The sequence below is a fragment of the Rousettus aegyptiacus genome, unplaced genomic scaffold (genome assembly GCF_014176215.1).
Source record: "Rousettus aegyptiacus isolate mRouAeg1 unplaced genomic scaffold, mRouAeg1.p scaffold_m13_p_3, whole genome shotgun sequence".
Lineage (NCBI taxonomy): Eukaryota > Metazoa > Chordata > Mammalia > Chiroptera > Pteropodidae > Rousettus > Rousettus aegyptiacus.
The window spans coordinates 40,211,030-40,238,536 of record NW_023416306.1 but is presented as its reverse complement, the minus strand read 5'-3'; the positions used below and the strand labels follow the sequence as shown (position 1 = coordinate 40,238,536).

General features: G+C 39.7%; 1 protein-coding gene across 4 annotated transcripts in view; it reads left to right on the top strand.

Moving 5' to 3' along the window:
• Positions 1-27,507, top strand: part of PCSK5 (proprotein convertase subtilisin/kexin type 5) — a 400,819-nt gene that overhangs the window by 287,636 nt on the left and 85,676 nt on the right. For all 4 annotated transcript variants that reach the window (XM_036218095.1, XM_016127089.2, XM_016127088.2 and 1 more), the window contains one exon: positions 23,838-23,940. In XM_036218095.1, the coding sequence (XP_036073988.1) occupies positions 23,838-23,940 (103 nt within the window). The remainder of the gene's footprint in view (positions 1-23,837; positions 23,941-27,507) is intronic.

Sequence of the window (27,507 nt, the reverse complement as noted above, 5' to 3'; positions counted from 1 at the left end):
CTAATTTTACACTAGGAACTAGAGAAAAGAACAAATGATGCCCAAAGTGAGTGAAAAGAAATAAAGGTCAGAGAAAAATTAAATAAAATAGGGTCTAAAAAACAAACAAACAAAAAAAAATGAGAAAAGATTAATAAAACCAAGAGCTAGTTCTTTGAAAAGATAAACAAAATTAATATATTTTTAGCCAGTGTAATCGAGGAAAAAAAAGGAGCCAAATAAATAAAATTAGAAATGAAAGAGAAGTGACAGCTGACACAGAAATAAGATTATCAGGAAATATTACAATTATATGCCAACAAATTGGACAACCTGGAAGAAATGGATATATTCTTAGAAACATTCAATCTTCTGAGACTGAATCAGAAAGAAACAGAAAATCTGAACTGATTGATAACTACTAATCAAATCAAATCAAATCAAATCAGTAATCAATAAAACCCCCCAAAAAACTAAGGTCCCAGACTATATGGCTTCACAGGTTAATTTTAACCAAACATTCGAAAAAATTAATACCTATCCTTTTCAAACTATACTGAAAAAAAAATAGAAGAAAAAAGGAAGTTCCCAAAATCATTTTACGAGGCCAGCATTACCCTGATACTAAAACCAGACAAAAGCATTTCAAAAAAAAAAAAAAAAAAAGTAAATTCTAGGTGAATATACCTATAAACACAGATGCAAAAATTGTCAACAAAATATTACCAAACCAAATTCAGCAACACATTAAAAAGATCATACACAATGATCAAATAGGATTTATTACCAAATGCAAGATTGGTTCTATACGAATCAATTAACATGATATACCACATACACAAAATGAAGAATAAAAATCACATGGTTATATCAATAAATACAGAAAAAGCACTTGACATAATCCAGAATTGATTTATGATAAAAACTCAGCAGAGCTGGGATAGAGGAAAAATACCATAACAAAATAAAGGCCATAAATGACAAACCCACAGCTAACATCATACTCAGTGATAAAAAACTGAAATCTTTTTATGATCAGGAACAAGACAAGAATACCCAGCAACCATTTTTATTCAACATAATATTGGAAGTCCTAGCCCCAGTATTCAGACAGAAAAAATAAAAGTCATCTGAATTGGATAGAAAGAAGTAAAACTATCACAATACAATAATAGAGAACCCTAAAGAAGCCACCAAGAAAACATGGGAACTTATAAATGAATTCCGTAAAAGAATATAAAATTAATATTCATAAATTGGTTGCAGTTTTGTACACCAATAACGAAATACCAGGAAGAGAAATTAAGAAAACAATCCCATTTATAACTGCATAAAAGAATAGAATACCTAGGAATATTTTTAACTAAGGAAGTAAAAGACCTATACTTGGAAAATTATAAGACATTGAAGAAATTGAAGAAAATACAAATGGAAAGACATATCGTGTTCATGGATAGGAAGGATTAACATTAAAATGTCCATACTACCCAAAGCAATCTACAGATTCAATACAATTCCTAAAAAAAAAAAAAAATCAATGGCATTTTTCACACAACTACAACAAATAATCCTAACATTTACATGGAACCACAAAAGACCCCAAATAGCCATGACAACTGTGAGAAAGAATAAAGTTGGAGTCATGCTACCTGATATTAAACTATTACAAGGCTAAAGTAACCAAAACAACATGGTACTGGCACTGAAACAAACACACAGAGCAATGGAACAGAATAGAAAACAGAAATAAATCCACGCCTAAATGGTCAATTATTCTATGACAAAGGAGGCAAGAGTATACAACAAAGACAGTCTCTTCAATAAATGGTGATGAAAAAACTGGATGAATAAATGCAAAATAATGAAACTGAGTCACTTTTTTTACACCATATATAAGAATAAACTCAAAACAGAATAAAGATTTAAATGTAAGATCCCAAACCATAAAACTCGTAGAGGAAAACATAGGTAGTAAATTCTCTGACATTGCTCTCAGTAATATCTTTTGGGGTATGTCTTCTTGTCAAGGGAAGCAAAAGAAAAAATAAACAAATGGATCATCAAACTAAAGAAGTTTTGCATAGTGAAGGAAACAATCAACAAAACAAAAAGACAACCTGCTGAATGGGAGAAGATATTCACTAATGAGATATTGGATAATTTTAATGTCCAAAATATATAAGGAACTCGTACAATTTAACAAACAATCCAATTAAAATATTGGACTTGAATAGACATTTCTTCCAAGAGGACATACAGATGGCCTTAGATATATGAAAAAATGTTCAACATCACTAATCATTGATTAAATGCAAGTTAAAACCACCTATCAGAATGGCTACCATCAATAAGTCAACAAACAACAAATGTTGGCAAGGATGTGAAGAAAAAGGAATCCACCAGCGCACAGCTGATGGGATTGTAAATTGGTGCAGCCACTATACAAAACAGTACAGAGGTTCCTCAAAAAATTAAAAATCGAACTACTATATGATCCAGCAATTCCACTTCTGTGTATGTAACTGAATGAAATGAAATCACTATCTCAAAGAGATATGTGTGCCATCATGTTCATTGCAGCATTATTCACAATTACCAAGACATAGAAACAACCTAAATGTCTACCAGTGGATGAATAAATGTGGTATACATACAATGAAATATTAATCGGCCATGAAAAAGAAAACTCTACCATTTGCAACAAGATGGATGGACCTTGAGGGCATTGCACTTCGTGAAATAAGTCAGAAAAAGACAAATACTGTATGTTCTCACGTATATGTTGGAAACCAAAAAAAAAATTAATTCATAGATACAGAGAACAGATTGGTAGTTGTCAGAGGTGGGAGGTGGGTGAAATGGGTGAATGGGGTCAAAACCTACAAACGTTCAGTTATAAAAGACATGGGGATATCAGGTACAGCATGGTGACTATATTAATAATAATATAATGCATATTTAAAAGTTCCTAAGAGAGATCTTAAAAGTTCTCTTTCCAAGAAAAAAAATTTGCATTATGTATGGTGACAGACTTATTAACTAGACTTATTGTGTGCTCACTTTGCAATATATACAAAAATCAAATCACATTGAATACCTAAAACTAATGTTATATGTCAATTAAACCTCAAAAAAAAAAAAACCACATAATTAGACTAGACCTACTCAGAATATCACTTTTGTAAGATCCCAAGATGATCTGGGAGTGAGCACATCAAAGTTTGAGTAGCCTACCCTTGATTTGTTGAGAGCCACTACTGCAAACTTCATGTCCTTAAAGGATGAGCACTGAGAAATTAGGCAGCTCAGAACCAACCCTTGGCTGGTCATTAAGTAGGAGAGCTAAAGCAAGTTAACAGCACATTAGGTGAAAGAAACAACCAATGGCAACTAATGTCTGAACCCCAGCCTGAGAGACTGGGCTATTTTGTTGAAGATGTGAATTGGGGATTTGGTTACAGGCTCCCAACACTGGCTCTCAGCAGTTGATCAGCCAACCAAGTCTGTCTATAGCTGCTTTAACACAGACAGCTCACCACTAAGCTATGCCTTGGCACTGTTTGTGCTGAGATGGACTCACTTCTGTCCTTGTGACCATTTTCTCTGCATGTTCTTTTAAACGAGCTACATGATTACCCATGTTTTCGGCTGATGGACAAGTGTGGGCCTTATCCTTCTTTACTTCCCTTATTGGAGATTCAAAGTTATCATGCACATACTGATCGCCTCCTTTAGGTCTGGCACAGCGCAGGCAACTTGTGTTCATTACTTAGCAATGGAATGTGTTTGTTCCCGTTCGAAGGTGAGGACTCAGAGATCAGAGTTGTCAATTGCTTTCTGTGATTATGTGATTAGGGGGGTCTTCCTCTGACAGCACAGCTGCCCCTGACTGTTCATCTTCTTTCTACTTCCCAGCCTTCTAGGTCCTTCTAGCCAAGCAGTGCATCCTCTACTCCCCATACCCATTTATGAAGTTATGAGAGGAGACTGGGTTGAATCTAGGAAATTTTACTAAATAAGTTTCTATCCATCTCTATGTAAATGAATCTCTATTCATCCTTTCCAAGATGCAGTTCAATCTCATAGTTACAATCAGAATCTGGAGGGAGCCTGCCTCAATTCAAATCTTGGTTGTCACTTACTAGCTGTGTAATTATGCTTAGGAATTACGTTTAATCTCTTTGTGACTGCTTCCCCATTGCTAAAATAAGGATAACATTCATACTACTTAGAAATGATGTGAGGTTTAAATGACTTAAAATGATTAAAGCACTTAGAACAGTGTATGTATTAGACACAATGTGTTGATTATTATTACCTAAGCCAGAAACTTGGAATTCATCCTTGAGCCTTCCTTCTTGTCCTATATCTATCATTAAATCTAGTTAATTTATCTCTTGAATATTTGTTGAATCTGTCTTCTTCCCTCTACTTCCACCACTACCACACTATGTTAGCTACCATCATCACTTGTCAAAAGCAATCTGCAAACCATTCTCCTGCACTCTCTGCAGTCCCTACTTAACAAAAAAGCCAAAGTGGAACTTTCAAAATGCACATCTGATCACAATGCCCGCCTGCTGAAGCCTGTTGCATTTGGGATAAACACAGGACCCTTTAAGGACCACAAGACCTTACAAGTTCTACCTCCCACACCAATTTCTTCTCTGTCCACTCTGGCCTTTCAGTCCCTCCCACTGGCCAAGCCTCTTCTCATGTGGAACCATGGCAGACCTCATGTCAGCTCCCTCACCCTCCATGTCTGGTTAACTCCCGCTCAACAACCAGTTTCACATTTACTTTTGTGATTAGTTGATTGATGTCTGTCTCCCACTCCAGAATGCATGTTCCATGAGGGCAGAAAATGTATTTGCTTTTTCTCATCATTTTATCCCCCATACTTAGCACAGTTACTGGCATATATTTGCTCGATAGTGGGAAGGAAGGAAGGAAGGAAGGAAGGAAGGAAGGAAGGAAGGAAGGAAGGAAGGAAGGAAGGAAGGAAGGAAGGAAGGAAAATTCTATGACACAATTGTAGAGACACAAGTGTAGAGACAGGACAAAGAAGTCATTGGTCCTTCTCTTGGTTTGACTCCTGCTTGGGGTAAGGCAGGGTGGAGATTACATTATATAAGATCAAAACTTCAAGTCACAGGCTGGATAACTGTTGAGTTGATATACTTTCCCTGCACATTGCAAACTGTGTTGGAAGCAGCCGAGCCAACACAGGAGGAGCATCCAACAGTTGGCCCTGCAAAGGTGTTATATCAAAATACAAAAGTCTAACAGATCATATAAAACCAGAAGCTGAAAAACAGTCTCACCCCTCAATAGCTAGCATTTCACTAGGGCTACTGCCTAGAAAGATTTTTATCTTGAGATTATTTTCCACCACCAAAATATATATACCTTAGTTTGTTCCTTTCTCGCTACCAGGTTAGACCTTGCCATTGTCTTTGTCCTTAAACCACCACCTCTCGACTCCAGCTATGGGAGTAAAACACTATGATCCAGAATTAGAGAATGAAGATCCGCCTCTTCTTTTCCCTCAGAACACAGTGTGCAGAGGTGGCCAGATATTTTGCAGACCATGGAGGGCTTCTTGGGGATGGACTGGGACAACTTGACCTCTGGTATCTGTGGCAGAAAAGAAACTGACTCATACATCATCCAAGAATGTCCAAGTCTGCTAAATCCTTTATGAGGGTAGGAGAACAGGGAGGCCTGAAATCCCCCCCCAGAACCTAATTTCTGACCCTGCCCCATTTGTGATATGTGTATTCTGGGCTTCTGATCAATGCAGTCCATTCTGTCTTGTAAGCTCCAAGAACACAGGGATCACAGCTAGCACTGAGAATTCCAGATATGGGCAAGTGCTTTAAAAATGTAGCTAATGATGTCAACAGAAACAGCATCAGTCAGTCTCCTTTTGTTGTTTCAGGCTAATTATCAATTTTAAAATAGAGATATTTATCTGTGTCATACTAAGTGTTTCATATTAAATGACTCTCCAGGAAGTCAACAGAATTTTTGACTCTACTAGTTTCCTCCTCCTCTCTCCTACACCCTTGATCGAAAAGTCTTATGCCACAGCTAGAATTCAGGATGGCAAATCTGGAATGCCCATGCACACTGGCCACCCACTACTGCTTGTGCTAAGTGGTAACTCAGAGTAGCAAGCATCCAAAGCCTGGATGCTTTTCGAACTTGAACAGGTCTCACAATCTCTTGGTGAGGTTGTTCAAACATATTCCTGCACTCCACCCTCAACCTAGAACTCTTTTTAATGCAGTAGGTTCAAACTGGAAGCTGAGGATTTACACTTCTTGAGAAAAACTGGCACTGATTTTAGGCAAAGACTAAGTAATTAGACTAGAGAGACCTGGGTTCAAGTCCCAGCTTGGTCATTTGCCATGTAACCTTTACTTTCTCTCTCCAATCTTCACTTTCCTCACCTATAAAAAAAATAATGGCACCATTGCTGAGGATTAAACAAGATGATGCATAGCTCTGTTTGCAGACACATATAAAGTACCAAGGGAACCCCCTTTCTTTGCCCCATACCTTGCCCCCACAGCTGCAGGATGCTCCATGTGGCTCTCCCTGGCAGGGCTGATCTGAGATATTTGTGTGGTGGGCAGTGCACAGCAAATTCAGCCTCCAACCACCTCTCTCCAGAACTGTCCTGCCTGCAAGAGCAGTGCTAAGGGAAGTATCAGGTGCTCCTCGGGTCACCTCACAGACAGGAAACAAGGCTACTGTCCGACACTTGTCCTGCAAGAATGGTGCCCCACATGGTTTTCTGCCCTGAGACTGAGGTTAAATGACTCATCCAAAACCACACAGCTCTTAGTGGTAGAGCTCCTAAGTCAGGACAATACATCACTTGCATTTGGAATCTTGCTGTATCAATTTCCTATAGCCGCTGTAACAAATGACCACATCTTAGTAGTGTAAAATTATATAGATGTGTATTCTTACGGTTCTGGAGTTCAGAAGTAAGCAATGGGTCTCACTAGGTAGAAATCAAGGTGTCAGTAGCACTAAGCTCACAGAATATCTAGGAAAGAATGTTTCCTGGTCTTTCAGTGTCTAGCACTGTATTCATTGCTACCGTTCATGCTAAGTGGTAACTCCTTAGCTTGTGGCCTCTCCCTCCATCTTCAAAGCCAGCAGTTGTATTTTTAAATCTCTCCTTGCTGAGGTCATCAGATCACCCTCTGTTGTAAAACCTTCCTTCATAAAGATTTGTGGGCCCACTTTCATAATCCAGGATAATCTCCCCATCTCCAGATCTTTAGTCATATTCACAAAAATCCCTTTTATCATATACTGTAACATTCATAGGTTCCACGGCCTGATCTTCTCTGGAAACCCTTGTTCGGCCTATCACACTTGCACAGGTTGTCTAACCCACAGAGCCACCATTTTTCCTCAGTAAAATAGAAACAATATATACTCATAAAGATGATGTTGTGTGGTACACTTTAAATCACTGAAGAAATGTTCAATGGATTATTAAATGCTTCCTGCTACTTTTTTGTATCTATCTTACATTAACTATTTATTTACTTGCCTTTTATTAAACACTAAGTGCCAACTATTGTGCTAGGCACAGGGGAGGTGATATAATTAGGAATCTTGCCTGTATGAGTTTTATATTGTTATAGAGACAGATAAGTGCTAGATAGAAAATCCCCTGATATGTCAACAAGTGCTATGTTAAGAGATTGGAGACGAAATGCTCTACAAACATTCAATAGGGATTAACAGCCTGAGTTGTCAGCCCTCTGGCAGGAGGTATTTCTGGAAGGATGGGGCTGGAAAGGCATGGGAAGGTGTGAAACAGACTAGAGCATCTAGAAAATGCTAGTTTCATCCTGTTGATGCCTTGGGGCAAGGAGCTGGGCATAGTGTAAGAGAGATGAGCTAACAATGCAGACTTGGATTTGATTGTGACTTGCCCCTTGTACCAGGATTATTTTATGTCCTCCAGGGAGCCACAGAAAAATTTAAGCAGCTTTCCTCAATATCCCATCCCTTGCAGTGATGGGGTCTCCCAGCAGGAAACCCTTAAAGCTCTGAAAGCTCAGACCTCTTGACAGACATTTAAATAAACTCTTAGCAGATAGTTACCTGTGAAGTGGTGCTGGTTTCTTTAAGTACCTCTTGCCTTTTCTTCCTTATTGAGCTCCTTTGTGATTTATATTTTCAGATTTTTATTTTTAGAGCCTCCTGTTATAGTGAGCCATCATCTCCCTTAGAATCTGTCAATCTCATTTTTAAGTCATTCACTCCTAAAAATATTCTTTTACCCCTTGGATCTCATTTAATCTCCCACTTTTTGTGGTTTTTATATGGAAATGTTCAAAGGGTAAATTTGCTATGTTAACTGTTAGGCATTAAGTAGAACACATACATTCTGATTGCTCACGCAATTTTTCCCCAACCTGGGTGGTTTTGCTGAAAAGCAGATTAATAGTAACTGATGTGAATTCAGTTAGGAATGTCTGCTTTCCTGGATGTGTAGTCCTTGATCTGCTTCATCCCTCCACTTTACCTCCTGAAGCATAGCACCCCTCTCTAATGTGCTTTTGTCAACTGATACCACTCTCTCCATGAACTTCAATAAATTGGCAGTGCTCTTTTGTGTTGGAAAGACATTTTATATTAAAAATTGGATTCACAGCAGGCAATCTGCCTGGGGACCACATGTCTAGGAAAGGAGTTATTTTTAACTAGGAATATTACAAACCTAGATGGAATAGGGCTGGTGTACTCTGAAGTACAAATGTCCAGTCCCCTGTAAGAAAAATTACTGTATTGCATGTTGGTAATTAACCTTGCCAACTAACTTTCATAATAACTCCAGCCTAATGCATACACCCTCTTCTTGGGTTTCTTTGCTGTGGTTTCTGGATCCCATTATATTCTACTTGCAACCTGCATTCTCATCACTGCCCCTCACCAACATTCCTTGATTTGCTTGTCTTCTTCGCCTTTCTGTTCCACAGGATTTATCTGCTTCTAACCATACTAATTATACAAAATTTACCAGTTTATTTATGGCGTACCCGCTAACCTCCTGTACTATAATGTAAACTCCACCAAGAAAGAGAATTGTGTTTTGTCCACTCTTATATCCAAAATTCCTGGAATGGTGTGTGGCATGCAGAAGGTGCTCAATAATTATATGTTGCATGAATTAACACATTTCCATGGAGCTTTCAGCTATTAAGTGACACTCACCCCCCTTTTGGGGGGCATCTCTAACACCAAACATGTCAATCTATTTACTTACAAATGTTTTGACTACTTTATCACATGTCAAGTGGTGGTCTAGGTCATTAGAAATCAGTCCTGACCTTGAAGTTGAACTAGTATTGTGGAAGAGGCACATGTGGGCAAAATACCAGTATGTAGGCTAAATTATAAATATGTACAAAGCACTACAGAGCACACACACACAAAAATCAACTCAGCTGCGTAATAGTGTGGTGGAAAGACTCAGAGAAAGCTTCATAGAGGAGGTGATTAGAAGTTTTCTGGGAGAAGAGAGAAGGGTCTAGGTACAAACCAATCAAATATTCTAAGTGAGAGATATGTCTTAGTTGCTCCCCCCAGGAGCCAACCTTGAGACAAAGATTCAAGTGCAAGAGGTTCATTTGGAAGATGAAAGACAGTGCCAGTGATGGAGTGGGAAAACAAGAGAAGAAAGAAAAGTCAGCCAGTAAAGGTTAGGTTATCAAGCCAGCTACCATAGAGGATAACTGGAGCTCAGTCCTGTGGGGAAACTCTGAAAAACTATATAGAACACATGCCTCAGAGTTCTCTAAGTTCTTTGGTATACAAAGTCCACACCTGTATTGCTCTATTGATGTGGACTTTGTATACCAAACCCCATCATTGGTTGAAGAAAACTCCTAGGATTCAGTTCCCTGGTTCTTCTGGCCTACCTTCTGAGGCACTGGAGTAAACGTCATACTAATAAAAGCAGATACTCTCCCCTGGAAGTTGGTTCCTGCACACTGACATGGCCAAGGGATGTGTGCAGGGCCCTCAAAAAAGTCTACTACAGTTCATAAGGAAAGCAGCAGGGGAAAAGGCTAGAAATTGAGGCAAGGGCCAAATTTTGAAGATCTTACAGTTGTTCTTTGGAACTTTATTCTGTATTGAGGGAGCGGCAATGGAAAATTTTAGGTAGTAGTATAGAATTTGTATTTGAGAAAAACCATTCTGGTTACAGAATAGACAGGATGGGGAGGGGGCAAATAATGAGTCCTGGAGACCCATTTCACATGGCATGAGAAAGATCAGGCTAGAAGTCACATGATAGTGCTGGATATGCAGATGAGGAGACAAAACTGAGAGAAGTTCAGGGGAAAGAATGACAGAAATTGTGAGGGATCAGATGTGGGGAGAGATGGGGTGCAGGATAAGTTCCCTATGCTGGCTCTCCTGCCTGAAATAGTGGCACTCACCTAGACAGGGAGCACAAGAGGGATATCAGTACTCGGGTAAGATTAGTTTGTTGAACCTGTTGAATTGGAGATACCTGAAAAGTATTCAGGTGAACAGTACAATGGCCAATGGAGATAGGATTATAGAACTCAGGAGACAGGTCTAGACTGGGAACTGCTATTTAGGAATCACCACTTTATAAAGATATTTGAAGACAGGGAAGAAAAAATTCCAGGATAAATAACTAGAAGTTTATCATTTGAGATGTTAGTTGAATGTTACTATCAATACTCTTTTAGTATCAAGTCCTTTACCAACTTAGAGATGGCATGGTTTCTATCATCTCTGTGTATTGTCTTTTTTCTCTCTTCATCTTCCCCCAAATAATTGTATTTCCCCTCAACATAGTTGGATATGGAGAAGAAACAAGATAAAGTGTAATTTGGAACAAGCTGTGTAAACTCTCATTGTTGGCTTCTTCATCCATAAAAAGGTAATCTCCTAGGTAGAGAACAGCTTGTCTAATAGTCAACTACAGAAATTTTCTTAGAGAGAGACTTTCTGAAGCAAACTCTCCCCTGAACACAGATGTCAAACTAACGCTTTTACCTTACCAGGATTTTAGCCTGGTTGATAAAAGAACACTCCTCACTGCAATTCCCACAGCATTGCCTCCACTGCATGTGCCTTTAACCTGCTGATGCTAGTTCATCTTTTACCTAAGACTCGGTAACTAATTGCAAAGCACCTTTTAAAATGGTCGCAAAATCAACTTAAGCAGCTGAAACCACTGTGATAAGAACCCTTTGAAACAATTTACCTTCCTCCTGCATAGGTTCTACATCTGAGTGCATACAGATATATTTTCTGCCAATCATCCTGGCCAAGAACACATGGACCCTCCACAGGAATTCATAGGTGATGACATTTCTTTCACCATCTTGACATCTAAACGTGATATTCTATCTGGTAACAATGCATTGAGCTCCTGACTGTTTATGGCATGACTCTAGGCAGAATGGGCTGTAAATGCCTACACTGTATTTTATGCCATCAATTCTTGTTACACGTGTCGGAGAGAACAGTTGCTCAATGTTGAGCAGGCCCGAAAAACAGCTTCCCTCACATTCTCAGGCCCCATCAATACTATCTTCATTTATTTACTAGCTCAAGTTTAAGTCCATTGCTTTGACTCCTTTTTCTCCACTCGTCTCCTGTACACAGGCAGTCATCATTTATCAGTAATAGTATTTATTCATCATTTATTATATATTGGGTAGACTCTGTGCTAAGAGCTCATAGGTACTTTATCAAATTTGGTTGGCACAACAACTTTCTGAGGTAAGAGCTCATAGGTACTTTATCAAATTTGGTTGGTACAACAACTTTCTGAGGTAGAGCTATTTTTATCCCATTTTGCAGGTATGGAAATAAGGATTGCATAAGTAGCCCCCAATCACACAGCCAGAAAGTAGCAGAGGTGGAATTTGGATCCCGCTTTCTCACTAAACTATACTTATTCCCTCCCATGCACCATTAACCATATCTTTATTCATGAGGCATTTTGAAGTTTACAAAGCATTCTCACAAGACTTGTTATTTGATCCTCCAGAGGACAGAGTACTAGGCAGGACATATCTCCATTTTCACAGAAGTAACTGACTCAGTTTATCTGACTTGCTCAAAGCCACCTGTGTCTGAGCCTTAGACTCAGAGCTTCTGACTATTTTCACTATGCCCGTAACTATCACGCTCTTTTCTCAGAGCAGCTGTTTCTTCTTTTGAAATGACCGATGTATGAAATTTACTAGGAGGCCGACTTTGGCTTCCCACAAAGATATTTCTGATAATCAGAGTTTTCTGAAAATGAAACAGAAGGAAATGAGTTCTCCCTTCCTTTCTGCTTTCATTCAAACACTGGGCAATCACTGGACTAGATAACCATAATTATGCCTAACCCCTGGGAGAGGAAAGACGGAAGCTGTTAGAGTAGATGAGCTCTAAGATCCATCTTTCTCTGATGTCCTATGGCTCTATTTTATGGAAACCACACTATCTTCATCATTTTGTTGCAGTAGCTCCACACCCTCCTAGCTTACTGAAGCCATCTCCTAGCTGAATTACTGAACTGTCCTTTCCAATTCATCCAGTTTCCCTTGACCAGGGTGATCTTCCAAAGTTTATCCCATCGGTGACTTTCTTTCTAAATCTTCAATGGCTCCCTGTGCCAATCACACCATTAGATAGACTGTGCCATGTTCCATGACTTACCTACATCCTCTAGCTCAGCTCATTTTTCAATTCCCCCAAACTCAGTCAACCCAATTATTTGCCTGAGTCACAGAGACATCATGCTTATTTCAGCCTCAGATCTTTTGTTTTCATTGTTCCCCTCTCCCGAAATATTCTCTACTTTCCCCTTTGTCTATGTAGACATGTCCCTATTTTTCAAACCTAAGTCTATCTTATTTCAGTACAACAAATGGCCTTAATGAATTTCTTCCCAAAACACAAAACAAGTCTAGGAACAATGATCTAGTCATGTAGTGCGGTCATGGGACCCCCAAAATAGCCCTGCCCTCAGGGAGGGGTACAATCAGCTGCCCTGTGCAACTATTAGATTGCAAACACTTGATTCTATATTGGCTTATGTTCTTGGTATATAATGTGAGCTGATTGTGTCTCATGAAGGGTAGACACTGAGCCTTCTTCCAACAAAGCCCCCAGAAAATAGTAGGCAAGCAATAGTTACAGGTTATATGACTGAGGTATGTAGGATTGTATATTTCAACCTTATCCTGCATAAATACACACAGGCACATTCAACCCACCAATCACTTGAATTTCCAGTGTAGTGGACACATAGCATTTAAAATTAAACTGGTCCTGGAATAAATCCCATCTCCATTACCTTCTGGTAAAAGGAGTGCAGCAAAATCTGGGTTAAATGACTAGAGTTTGGAGTCTGACATGTTGGGCTTACGTCCCAGCTCTACCACCAGCTACATGACTTTAATAGGTCATTTACTATCTCACTGCCTCAACTTTCTCGACAGAAAAATAAGGATGACAGAGAACAGTGGTAACCAGCACCCTTTTCCTCATGGGGTTATTACTGTAAGGATTGAGTTAACACTAGTAAAGCGCTCAGGACAATTCCTAGCATACGGTCATAACTGAATAAAGTCTCAGTTATTATCATCACCCATTTAGTGACCTAAGAAAGATAAATTTCCTGGGCCTGTTTCCTAAGAAAGATTAAATTTCCTGGGCCTGTTTCCTCACCTTTAAATGACAGCAGTGCTCATCTCCATTAGTTGGCTCTGAGAATTAAATGTGAAAGCCTCAAGAAAGCTCAGCTTCTTCAGGAAAGGTTTCCTTATCTTTGACTCAAAGCCTGGACTTCTAATACCCAAACAACACAACATTGCCTTTCTCCTGCCTCCTTTTAGCAGTTTTGCATGCCCATCACTATTGCTACTGTAGTAAGTGCTTGTTTTTATCCCATAGAAAATGTTGGTCTCTTATAAATCATCTTTAGAAAATTACAACGTAATTACACTGGATTATTGTATAAGCAAAAGACTGTTCAAATTCCCCGAGCCCACAGGCAGCTTTTCCACAGTCAGACCTTTTGCCTATTTTAGCCAACTATGAATAGCAGAAAGAGGATCTGGCCCTCTCCGGGAGGGTTTGGGGCCCCAGACACATTACACCATGTAAAATGTGGTTAAGATGAATATCAAGAGCAGCCTTGAAAGCAAAAAGGAGTCAAAGCAGGTCAGACAGCCGCCGGAGGGAGTTTGGGGAAAGGAGGAGAGCCTGACTCACCAGCTCTGCCTGTGGGGATCATGGGACTGAGTTTCCAGAGAGCAGCAGTCCCGAATGCTGAGCCCCGACTTGCTGCCTTGTGACCGCAGACCTAAGCCATGAGCTGGGTTTTGAGGGCCCAGGTCCCTTAAAATGGGCCTTGGTTGCTTGTTCCCTAGAAATGGTGGAGTCCATTCTTCTAAGCGGTCCCTGAACAATTGTGAAGAAAGGAAATCTTTTCTAGATATTTTATGTATATTTACCATGCATTTCTAAATCAACCTCAATATAAGAAAGAATGTTACTTAATAATAGGCAGGAAAAGAACAGAGAACTACAATGTTTGGTGCAACTTATTTTATAAAGCTAAAGAAAAGTTTAAAAATATTTTCAAAGCCGCCCAAACAATAAGAAGTGAGTTGAGGTTTAAGTGTCTCTAAAGGTCTTTTACTCTCTCATGCTGCTTATCTGAGGGACCTGCTTGTGCTCAGTGAAGTTCCAACAGCTCACCTTTATTAAGCACTTACTACTGTGTGCTAGTATCTTTCAAAGCACATGTCATGTAACTAATTTAATCCTTCTGACAACTTTATGACATAGCTATGATTATTTCCATTTTACACATGACTGAGGCTCAGAGAGGCTTTATAACTTGTGCAAGTTCACAGAGCTAGCGCAAGGCAGCCCTGGGATCCACATCTACGATACATGCACTTCACCTGTACAATGCCTCTCTCCTTCCTGACTGGGGAGAGGACAGCTCATGGTCATCTAGGAACACAGTGAAAATGAGAGAAATCTTTAAGGAGGGAAGGTAGCATTCTCTCCATGGTGGTGCCAGATGAGGTACCAGTCCTGGAGTCCATGCTCTGGACAGAATCTATAGCTCTGACAGGTTGCAAACCATGTAAGCGAAGGTTGGGAAACACTTGAGACTCTCCCTCCCTCTTACATCCAGGGACTCTGAGGCCTCTTGCCTCACACCACTAAGCCCCCAGCCCCTTCTATACACATTCACAACACATGACACTGCCTCCACTTTCATTTTCATCTGTTTATGTGCTTCACCCTCACTGAAAGACGAAACTGCAATTTGTCCCTAATACCTGCCAAGTAAGGAAGAAAAGTCTCTCTCTCGGCTACTCACCTGAAGGAAAAGCGGTCGTCCAAGCATAGTAACCACTCCACAGTGGGGCCAAGAGTTCCATGTTCTGAAGCTACTTGGTGTACTTCTGCTGGGTAGAAACTTTGTCCCTTCTCACAGAGGTTCGCTTATTTCTTACAAACGTTTACCTCAGCACCCTGAGAAGGGCACTGCCGTGGCTCTGAAATTTTTCACAGTGAAGTGCTGGAAAAGCAGCCTTCGCTCTCGCTCTCGTGCAGGAAGGCAGTCTTCCAGGGACTGCCAATTATAAAGATTAACGTGTGGGTCACATCTCACAGCTGAATTGCTTTCAGAAGTCATTGTTCTCCATCTCCAGGGTCATTAATTTCAGGTGCCTCTTTGCCACCAACATATGCAGCCAATATATTCTTCAAGTCCCCTCAGGGGTAAGAAAAAGCATAACTTGGAATCCAGTCGGATCAAGGTTTCAGGGAGTTAACATTTTGATGCTTAAGTTTCTTATTTGGCCCAATTGAGCTGACAACCCCTACCCCACATTATTATTGGAGGTTTAGTGAGATGAGATACTCAAAGTACCTAATAATTATAACTAATTTTCTGCTATCCACTATGCTCGATGCTATAGGTCTATTTTTTTATTTGATCCCAGCCACATTCTATGAGAATGAGAGTATTATTCACAATACACAGAAGAAGAACATAGGGAAAATATGTAATTTAATTAATGCCAGACAGTTGGAGAAAGAAGCCAAAATCAAACCCAGGTGGTAATGATTCCAAAATTTGTACATTTACCCATCATAATGCTTCCTACTATGCTGGCACTTAGTAGGCACACAAACTCTGGTTCTCTTCTTTACTTCCACATTTAAGATTTTTAAAAAGCACAATTTGGTCATCCCCAGAAAAACTAATGACAGCCTGACTAATCAAACACTTCCCAAGTCACTAAAGAACTGAGGTATTCTGGGTGCCCTATACCACTCAGACCTGTCAATAGAAAAGCTAACAGATCTCTTAGAAGGCAGTATTCACTGCCCACGGATGGGCAGTATTAATGATGACCCAATAAATTTTCTTTTACTAGCTATGGTGCAGGGGGAGCCCCAGGTCTTAGAATGCAACTTTCTTCTCTTTCCAGGAGCACCCCTTTTCTCTTAATTAGTGATTAGGCTGCAATGTTTTAGCACTTGCAGGCAGGACTTGAGGAAAGGCTGAGAGAGTATGGGAGAGGAATGGTAAAGGCAGCACTTTGGGTGTGTTGATACAGAGGAAGAGAAGGAAGGTAGCTTGAGGAGTTCCCTCCCATCATACACTGGAGTAGGGGAAGTGATGGCGGTGGTGCCTTGAAGGATTTAAGAGAAAGTTATAAAAGAAGTTAGGGAGGCTCTTTTGTCAACATAGAAATGAAAGTGGATAATAACAAGTCTCATCCTTGTGCCTGTGTTTCCAGACTTACATCATCACAGGGAATATTTCGATCATTTTAAGCTCCATGCAAAAGATTTTGGGTTTTAATCCATCCACATTCAAGGACCCTTGTTTAGTTCAAAAGTGTCAGGAAGGCTCAGCAGGCCACAATTCTGCTAGTTTCACCTGCCATCCTCATCACCTCCAAAGTGAAGGGAAATGATACAGCTGTTAGGACTTGATAGTGCTGTGCTCACTCGTGGGTTTTCATGGGAACTCTAGTCAGCAACCTATCCGTTCAAGTCATTCACTGTCTCAGGTTATCGGTGATGTTTTCCAAAAGGTAGAGGAGTTATTCTCTCAAATTATGGCCACTTAATTCTGTCACCATGTACTGAGCCCCACATATCCCCTCACTGTGAATGCATCAGACACTGTACAATTTCCCCCATGAGAGTGGTCCTTCTGAAGCAACAAATGGTGGGAACATTGGGGAATAAAATCTTAGTCCTAAGGAGTAAAGGAATTGAGTGCACTAGAGAACCTGTAAAAATTCTAGGCTCACTTCTAGGAATAGCAACGACAGCCCACTATAATAAAGAGACTGTCAAGATAGTGTACAAATCTCAGATAGAGAATAAATGCATTTCTACCTACGATATCTTGCTTATGGGAAAGTGTTCATGATTTTCTTCATTCACAGATTCAATGATAGGCTTTGTAAGTTGTTTTGTTTAATTGCAGATAACAATCATATCCAGGCCTTTTGTCTCCCTTTGTGTCTCATCTTGCAACCAGTTGGTGCCTTTTTAATTTTTGCATCCCTAAGCTAGGACTTAGAGCGACTTTTCACTAACATAGAGACAATGCAAAATTCTCTTAATTGAGGACAAGATATACAGGAACCAATCTATCTATACTAGATTTTCACATAAATTGGGGGACCAGAAAGAGGTTACTATAATTACGGTTATGTTATTTCTTAAGAGCCAGTTTATTTTGTTTTTGGACAGCAGTTAAACACAAAATCCTTGTGCACAGCTCCAACCAATTGTTTTGTTCATTCAAAAAAACATTTTTGGGTTCCTTTTAGGAGATTCTAAGCTAGTGGACAGAGCAAACAGCTTATAAAATCTCAATTTGATAAGTAAAATCACCTTTTAATAAATGGCAGCCTATTTTCAGAGAAAATAAATTTGGAGGGTATAGTCAATCATTAGAGTAAATATGCTTTGTGCAATATGCCTGCTCAAAGTTTATTTTCACAGTGAATTCTTTTTGATACCCTTACTTCATCAAATGGTTTAGACAAAGCATGTGCTCGTGTCTGTCTTATAAATAGCAAAGACACTTGGAATAGCAAAAGGAGAAATGAATTTGTACCAGGGAAAAATTAGAGAAAGAGCATGGGCTTAGGTTCAGGCTCAGACACACCTGGGTCACAGCCCAACTCTGTCACTTGCTTAATTCAATAAATTTATGCAAGATTTTTTATCTCTCTGAGCCTCAGTTTATCATTTATAAAAGGGTCTGTATAAACATTACATAGAACAGCATTTGTAACATGGTAGATGTCAGTGAATTGGAGCCCATGTGATTGCTACATCACCACTACATTTAGGGATGTTGGCCAGGACTTCACTTTAGATACATGTTTTTAGCAGCCTGACTGTGGTTGGGGCCCAAAACAACAGTAGAAACAAAAAGGATCAACTCTTAATTCCTTGCTCTTGAGACAAGGTACAGACTGAAGGAAGCTAAACATTTGCAAATGTGTTAGACTCACAATTTTGGTCCACCCTCTTTGCAGGAGTGCCAACCAATAGGAATGCCAGAGTAGTGCTTTAGGGCATCTATACAAACCACAGGGATGAACCCTAGTGACTAAGAATGAAAAAGCAATGAGACCAGGAAGGATAAGTCCTGTCAATCAGAAATCCTGTTGGGAGGAAAAAAGGAAGTTGAGAGGATAAGACAGAGGAGCAGTGGTCCCCAGACACCTCCAGTCTGTGAAAGTAGAACTCTCCTTCTAGCTGCCTGATGTTCACTCAGCCTTTGTAGATCCTGATAAAAAGCACAGTGTTCCATCTGCCAGATGTCTCCATTATCACAAGCTTTATCCATGTATTCATTCAGTTCTATTCTCACAGATTTCTTAGGTCTCAATTCAACAAACTGACTCCCCCGAGATGGTTGGTGCTGTTTGGATCCATTCCCAAAGGGCAGACAATCTTGAGTTTTTTGGTTAAAATTAAGTTTGGCCTGCAAAGGAACAAACTCAACATGTAGACTTTTTTTTTTTTGGTGGTGGTGGTGGTGGTAAAATATACATAAAATTGATCATTTTAACCATACAGTTCTATGGCATTAATTACATTTACCTTATAGTGTCACTGCCACCATCCGTTTCCAGAGCTTTTTCATCTTCCCCAGTGGAGACTTTGTACCCATTAAATTATGTCTCCCCATTTCTCCCTCCCCTAGCCCCTGGCAACCACCATTCCACTTCTGCCCCACTGAATCAACTACTCTAGGTACTTCGTATAAATGGAATCATGCAATATTTGTCCTTTTGTGACTTGTTTATTTCACTTAAAATGTCTTTAAGGTTTATCCATGTTGTAGCATGTGTCAGGATGCCTTTCCTTTTTAAGCCTGAATAAATTATATAGACTTTCAAGCGAAGATGTTGCAGTCTCAGTGAAAGGCCTCATATTTTGAATCTTGTTATAAAACTTCACGTTTAATGATGCTTTAAAAACTGAATTATTTCATTAGTATATAACTAATGGAAAGTAAACTGAGTATTTATTGTAGCTGGTAAAAAGTAATAAATGTATGGATTTCTTTTCACAAAAACTCTCTTTACAAGGTCGTATCTTAAATTAGAAACTAAGTATTGGCATCCTTGCAGAGAGACAATATTATGTGTTTAGCATTTATGGTTGGAGTCATTCAGGAAAGTGACACTCTGTAATGCCTGGTATCTGGGTGATAAGGCACATAAATAGAGGTCTACAGGTAATTTAGTACCCTAAGGTTACTCACCGAAATAAGCAAATCAAAAATCAAATGGCTGATTTTTCACCAAATGTCCCTCCCATCTTCTCTTACTAACCACCCTTGCTAAAAGAAAAAAAAAAAAATGTTTTAGACACGAACATCATAATCTATCTACTTATATGTTTACTAATTTATTTAGTTTATATATTTCTTTGCTTAAACTCTACAATAAATTTAGCTCTTATCAATAAAGAAATATTATAAGATACAAAAGAAATGCAGGAGAAATGAAGCTCTTCTGGTTATATAAGCCTAAAAAACATTATTATGTTAATCTCAACCATGTTTAGTAGCTGTGGATGATATATGTTCACGAATTCTGGATGGTTTCATAAAGTTTATTTGTAACTTAGACCTGTTGACACAAACACATGCCACAATGTTATCAAGAAGTGGAATAAGCAAGGCATGCCACTTACTGAAAATTTTTTAAATTTACAAGTATTAATTTTTAAGCTGTCTTCAACTTTTGAGATATCATTTTTCTCATGAGACACCACTTCTTCAACATCCTTTGAACTACTATAGAATAAGATGAGAAAGCAACTAAAAGGGGAATGAAAAAAATTTGATCACAGGAGAAAGACAATTCGGACATAATAATAATAGATGAAGACACCAGAAGGAAGAGCTTGTAGGATGAGGTGGAGAACAAAATATTGGCCCCTGATGTCTGTGCTAAAAGTGATTTTTTAGAAGAATATTGTGTATCAGTCTTGTCATAAACATTCAGCTTCATTGTGCAATAAAGACAGATGAGAAGAATTTGCTGCTCCAACAACCAAAAAACCACTTTACTGTGTCCTTGGAATCTGGCTTATTTGGTTTCAAATGTGCAGCAGAAAACTTGTGACTGCAAGGGCTGGGGCAGTTGTTTATGTAAGTTATTGGACATCTTCATAAATATGAAAATTAAGGCAGGTCCTTCTATTCTCATCTGTTCTAAAGCCAGAGTTTGCTCTAAAGCTAAAAGGCATGCAGACTTGAGAGAGGTGCAGTTAAGCTGTCCTATGCTGACTTTCTTACATAAGCTTCAAGGTTATGAGGTTTTCTCCATTTTGTTACCAAATGGGAGAAGGGAGAAAAATATGTTTTAAGGGTCACTTATCAGGGATAAAAGTGTTTTAGATTGGGGAGAACTTTTTAGATCAGAGAGTGATAGAAAATGTGAAGAAAAGACTGGAGACAGGGAGACTAATGGAGAAATATCCTGAGGAAAGATTAAGAGCATTAGATGGAGAGTTGACAATGGCCAGGAGGAAAAATGTACCTTTCTCAGAGACAAGAGACAAGTGAATAGTCAAGAAGATAGAAAGAAATTTTGACACTGAGAAAAGGTACTGAGGAAACTCAGTATTGTATCAGCAAGTTAGGTAGTAAGGTAATCTTCTGAGAAAGAAAGGGTAGAACTTAGCTCTTGGGAAGGTTTGACCCAGTTCCAGTGAGAAATGCAAGAGGGAACTAGAAAGATGAATGAAAAGATGATCAAGTGGGGTGAACCAGTCATAGTGGAGCATAAGAACATCATTGTGTTTGGAGGCAGTATTTGAAATCTGAGATGAGGCAATTCAGAGTGATGATTATATCTAAAGTGATCATATCTTTCTGAGTGCCAATAGAGGCCATTACAGTTGAGCAGATCAAGGAAGTACAAGGCTCAGGTATCATTGCCACCTGCTGGCTTACAGAAGCCAATGAAGAGGCAAACAAAAGACAAAGGAGAATTGAAAATTTCTACAGTAATATCTGAAAAACCCCTGATTAACCTTGCCATGGATCATCTGTAATTGCAAAGGAGACTTTGGGTATAGAATCGTATAACTCCAAACTAGCTCAGTAACATTCAATTTAGCAGAGCAGTGTGTATTTACTTTAAAATTCCACTCTCGCATTGGATCTAATATACCATGGAGGTTAAGATGGGTGGATATCAGGAATTAAGAGGAATGAACCCCTGTGTCAGTTTCTATACACCCCAGTACTAACATCTAACACAAATTATTAGCATTAGCAATGTAGGCAAGATTTATGTCTTTCTACCATGTCTACCCTAGATCCTCTGCTCTTTGTTATGCTGGTGCCTGGACTGATAGTCACACTGCTCAATTGGTTGTGCCTCCTATGACAAAAGTGGAAGAGATTACACAAGGCTAATAATTAAGAGGTGGAATAGAGGAGTCTGAATAGAAAGAAGGCTGCATAAATATGAGGCCTTTATTGTATGAGACAGTCCCAAATTGAAATCACCACTCCTACTAGACAGAAGTCCTAGTTTTTTTTTCTGCTTTGAGACTGCTGATTATCAAGAATGCAATTAGTCCATTCTAACACCTTTGTGTGAATTAGTAAAAAGGTACCTCCTACAGAGGCAGAGGCAGGCAAGACCACAGTGCATGGCTTGGTGAGATGAACATAGGCTGGATTTCCACCTCCACTTGACTGCTTGGGCAGACACCTTGTACAATGAACAACTCAACCATCTGCATGTTTTGCCCCTAGTGGTTACTCACTCTTTTAGACCTAAGGCTTCTGGGAGTTACTCCTGAGCTAAGAACCACGGTCCCATTCTAAAAGTTATATTTCAGATTCCTGGTCCACAATGTACCTTGGCAACAACTGGAAGACAAAGAAAAGCAGAGTCTGGGCTTTGCAGGGTGTGCCACTGCTAGATACTTGCATTGCTCTGAATGTGTAATTTTCCCCTTTAGTTAACAAAATGAATAGAATAACTCTACATGAAAGGCTTTTTGTACTATGTAAGGACAAGCTCTAGCTGCCTCTTCATTTTCATTTTTGTGGTTTAGTGATAGCAAGTAGATTTTTATATGTAAGATTTACCTTACCCAGTGTACTCATTCAGTAAAGTTATGGGAAAAGGCAGAGAAGTGGACTTCCCTCCATTCCTTACCAGTCAAGTCTGTGTTTCCATGGCTTTTTTCTCATGCAACTACAGTAAACCGGGCAATGAACTGTAGAGTTTCAGAAACGCAACTTGATTAAACCATGGCTGAATCCTGCTACCTCACCAATCTGGCTATATATCAGATTGACAATGTTCAGATATGCTTACAGGGCTCTGAAAGTTGCAGTGGAAGGCAAGTGAAAGTTGTGCCTCTGCTGAAATCTGAATCTATAATTCGTGAGCATGAGCAGTGTCTACACCACATAAAGTGGCTCTTTGGATCAGATTGCAGGAACTTGTCAATTTCTTCAATGAGAAGAGACAATGAGTGTAGTATGCGTAGAGGGTGGAATTCAATGAGTAGGACCCATCACTGGAATCACCTTCAGTGAGGTTAGTCTCCCTCCACCACCTTTGTCACGGGCGTAATTTTAAATGTTCACAAGAAGTTTGTGAGGCTAGACTTGCTTCTGTGGAAAGGCCTTACATGTGTTTTCTTTTCTTGGGAAAGATAAGCTTTCCAATTAAATGAAGAATTCTCTGGCTATCCCTTCATTGTTACTCTTTCAGGGTGAGATGCGGCTGACATCTGTCAAATGTCAGCCAAGCTTCAACTACCATTCTTGATTAGTAACCACTATCCATCCTAGAGTGACGGGACAAGACCTGGGTGGGTCTGGCTTGTTGCCTGACTTGAGCCAAGGCTACAACTGAGATCTCTGTAGGCCATAAGCCTGCAGCCTTTAACAGTTAAGTCAGGAGCGCAATAAAGGGGTCCTGTAGGAAGGCCCCCTTGGCTTCTCTCTGCTTATAAAATCTGTAACACATGTTGACTAGATCCAAAATCATGTCATTGCCTCATAACTTTTTGAGGTTCCAACTTTCAGGGCCCTTGGGAGAAAATCAGTTGTTATTATAAGGTCAGGATTTAGGACTGGCAATTAAAGCCATTTGAGGTCTCTTCTCTCTGTGTTGTCTCCATTGCTTTTAAGCAGCCACAGAGATCTGGCTGCTTGCTCTCAGACTAACAGCCCACGCAGCACTGACATGTAGAAATGAGATAAACAACTAGATTTTGTTCCCCAGGAGAATACATTGATGAGCATGGCCACTGCCAGATCTGTGAAGCCTCATGTGCCAAGTGTTGGGGGCCGACTCAGGAAAACTGCACTCGATGCCCTGTCACAAGGTGAGTAGTCTCTCAGTATCTCCTATGGTTGAGAGCTCACGGGTTGCAGGATAGTGAAAGGTACCCCTTGGGCTTGAATGAGAAAGAAAAAATCTCCTTCTTGTGACACCATAACCCTCTGTAGTCTGACCACAGCCCACCTCTGTAGCACCTTCTCCCCATGATGCCCAGTACCCACTGCAAGAATCAGTATCCTGAATACCAGTGGGGCTTTCTCATCGACAAAGATGATGATGCCTTTGATGCCTGGAATTTCATCCCTTTATGTACACCCATAACTCAGTCATCTGTATATGCTAAGCAAATATCTGCTCGTGTTTCTAGAATCAGTTCAAGGGTAAACTGTTCTACGAAGGCTTTTTCTACCTCTTCCCATAACCTCTCCCCTTTATGTCCCCCTGTGCTCTATATAAACTTCCCAAGAGCAACTGTGACATTGTAAGACATTCATTTACAAAGCTATCTCATCATTAGACTGTACACCCCTTGAAATACTCATCTTTGTGTCTCTATTACCTATCATAGTGCTACGAAAATAGTAAGAACTCAATAAATGTGTGATAGCTGAATGAACGAGGAAATAGAAAGTATCTGAATAAGATGAGCATCTCTGCTAATATGCTTGGAATATCTAATGAAGAGAGTTGGGAGCCTACTGTATTTTAGTCAACACTCCTCTGATTCTAGCACTTAATATTTGTTAACTGATTGAATGTTCGAATGGCCTCATCACTACTCTGCTAAATGCATAGGAAGCAGAGTCTCTCCCCAGACCAGTATGACGAGGCTGCTCCTATGGCAGGTGAATCTCTAGGATGGATGTTCCTTCCACCTTATACAACAGTCATTTCATCTAAGTCTTCCTCAAGCCTGTAATATCATGTGCAGGAACTGTGGTATATTTGTCTCTTTATCCTCCCACAGTGATCGGCATATACAAACAATTCAATAAATGTGTGTTTCATTGAACTTAATAAAGTAGGTGATCAATATCATGACCCTGGCTCTCCAAATAGCTCCCTCAAAAGAGAAAGAAGGAAGGGAGGGAGGAAGGTAAGAAGGGAGTGAGGAAAGGAGAGAGGGATAGACACACAAAAGAACAGTCTTAAGAATTTTCAATGATAACTGTGATAACACTTTCCAAGTGTCTCTTTAAGATATTTATGCCTCTAAATATTAAACTTGCTTTAAAGCAACTTCAGGGCACACTGTTAGATACAGACAGCATTCTAAAAATGGATCCAATTTCTCCTCTAACTTTTCATCATATCAGTAACCAAACTACACTTCTTTGAACTAAGGGAACAGTTTAGCATTTGTTTAATAAGGGAGCTACCATCATCCAGTGTACATTGCAAAAGTCATGATTGTCTCAGACTTACCAGAAGTGAGGAAAACAATTCTACTACCATAAAATTAAAAATTGGTAAAAGATCAGGTGTACACCTCCTGAGCCATTTGAGTAGTTGAACTTATTTAAGTTCAAGCTAAAGCCCATGCTTTAGCTTTTGAAGAAAGAAAAACATCTGTATGGATCTTGAACCAGGGTGTCCTCCTAAGGAAATCATGTTCCAGAGGAACAATTTTCTCCTCATATCCTGAGCACTCCATTTCTTTCCCCATCTCTCCTCCTTGATGTCAATTACTTGCAAATATGTCCAAGAAAGGGCATTGTATCATGGCAATAAACTACCTGACTTCTTTTCTTACAAGCATTTTCCTGGAAGGGGGTTGAGAAGATGAGGCGAAAGAAACTATTTTGAAAGATAGTGATGTTGACTTATTTGTTCTTGAAAGGGCAGCACTGTATTTCCCAAAGGATTTCTGTGAGTGGAATCTGGTCCATTCGAGGCAGTCTTTGGCCCCTGGTTTATATCCAGCTCTAAGTTAGGTGCAAGGCCCATAAATTCTTATAGGTATCTCAAGAGGTCAAAGTTAAGGGATGGTGAAACACTCAGGGACAAGCAATAGTGGAGCAGCTTTAACACACTAGGCCTGAAGCCAAAGCTGCAACCATGGAAGAGGAGATGTCTTAAAGAAACCGGAGCTATAGGGGACACAGCCACTTCAAAACCATGGGAGGAAGAAGCAGAGTAGTGACTCCAGGAGGAATAAATATCCCAATCTCTCCTCCCACCCTCAGATCTCCTGCTGTTGTTTCCCATTTGAAACTAACTGGTGCCCAATGGGAAACATCACTCACAGGTAAGGGAATTGAGCTTGGAGATACAGTCCCCAGTGGGCACATTTCCAAGACAGCACCAAAGAGAATGCGGGAAAATGGATCTGGGCCAGGGGTAAGGGAAGACAAACAAAATACCCAGGACAGTTGGTCTCCAAGTTTATTCCTATTCTTAAACTTTCGGCTATTTCCAGTCTCAGCAGAATAAAGTTCAACTCTAAAGGAGATTTGCTTCAAAACAATATGGAAGGGAAGTAAGTCAGTGGGGATAGAGATGAAATACGATTGACTGTGTGTTAACAATTGTTGAAGCTGAGTGATGAATATAAGAGGAGAGATACTGTTATGTCTTGCATGTATGTTTATTTTATATGTTTAAATTTTTCCATAGTAAATTTTAAAAAATAATTTAACCCCGAAGTTGTTTTGTAGGAAATACAAATTTAAAAAGCCCTCCCTTCAGCTTCTAGTTTTCTCTTTACATTTCCAACAACCTTTAGGTTTGGCTCCTTAAAGGCAATTGAAAACTTAAAGGAAGTTTGCCTATTCTATAGAACATGCATAGATAACTCTGTAATGTTAAGGTCCTCAGTCCCCAAGCTAATCTCCCAATCCAGTCCTGGAAAAGTTACAGTCAGTGAACTAATTAAAAGCATTTTAATTAGTTCAGACCCACCCTCAAATGTTTTATTTGATCTGTTCCATTGAATTCAAGGGAAAAAAGACTTTTTGCTAAAACATTAAAGTACCAAGAAATTTCATTAAGTAACTTTGTGATCGTTTTAGTTAGGCCAAATCAACAATCAGCACAGAGGACCAACTAACCCTGACTTGACTGCTCTTCCATTCCAGTCCGCATCTCTGTCTCTCTCTGTCTCTCTCTCTCTCTGTCTCTGTCTCTCTCTGTCTCTCTGTCTCTCTCTCTCTCTGTCTCTCTCTCTCTCTCTGTCTCTTTCTCTCTGTCTCTCTCTGTCTCTCTCTCTGTGTCTCTCTCTGTGTCTCTCTCTGTCTCTCTCTCTCTCTGTCTCTCTCTCTCTGTCTCTCTCTCTCTCACACACACACACACACACACACACACACACACACACACACCACTCGTCTTTAGCACTTGGTTTTCCTCCTTCTTCCTTTCCATGAGCCCTGTTGGACCTGGAATGGTTCACTGCTTATAAAAAAAAAAAAAAAAAAAAAAAAAGCAAAGGGCATGTGTGACTTGAGGAGAAAAGCACTTCCCTAAAGAGATTAGCTTGCCTGAGTGTCTCAGAAATCCACAAATTGAATGCCCTGTGGTCCCAGAGTCGGCTTGTGTTGGCTTTAAAGAAAATTTTCAGCAGTCCCATGAAGCCCAGAGCAAGGTCTCTATTCTCCTCCATCAGGGAAGATTT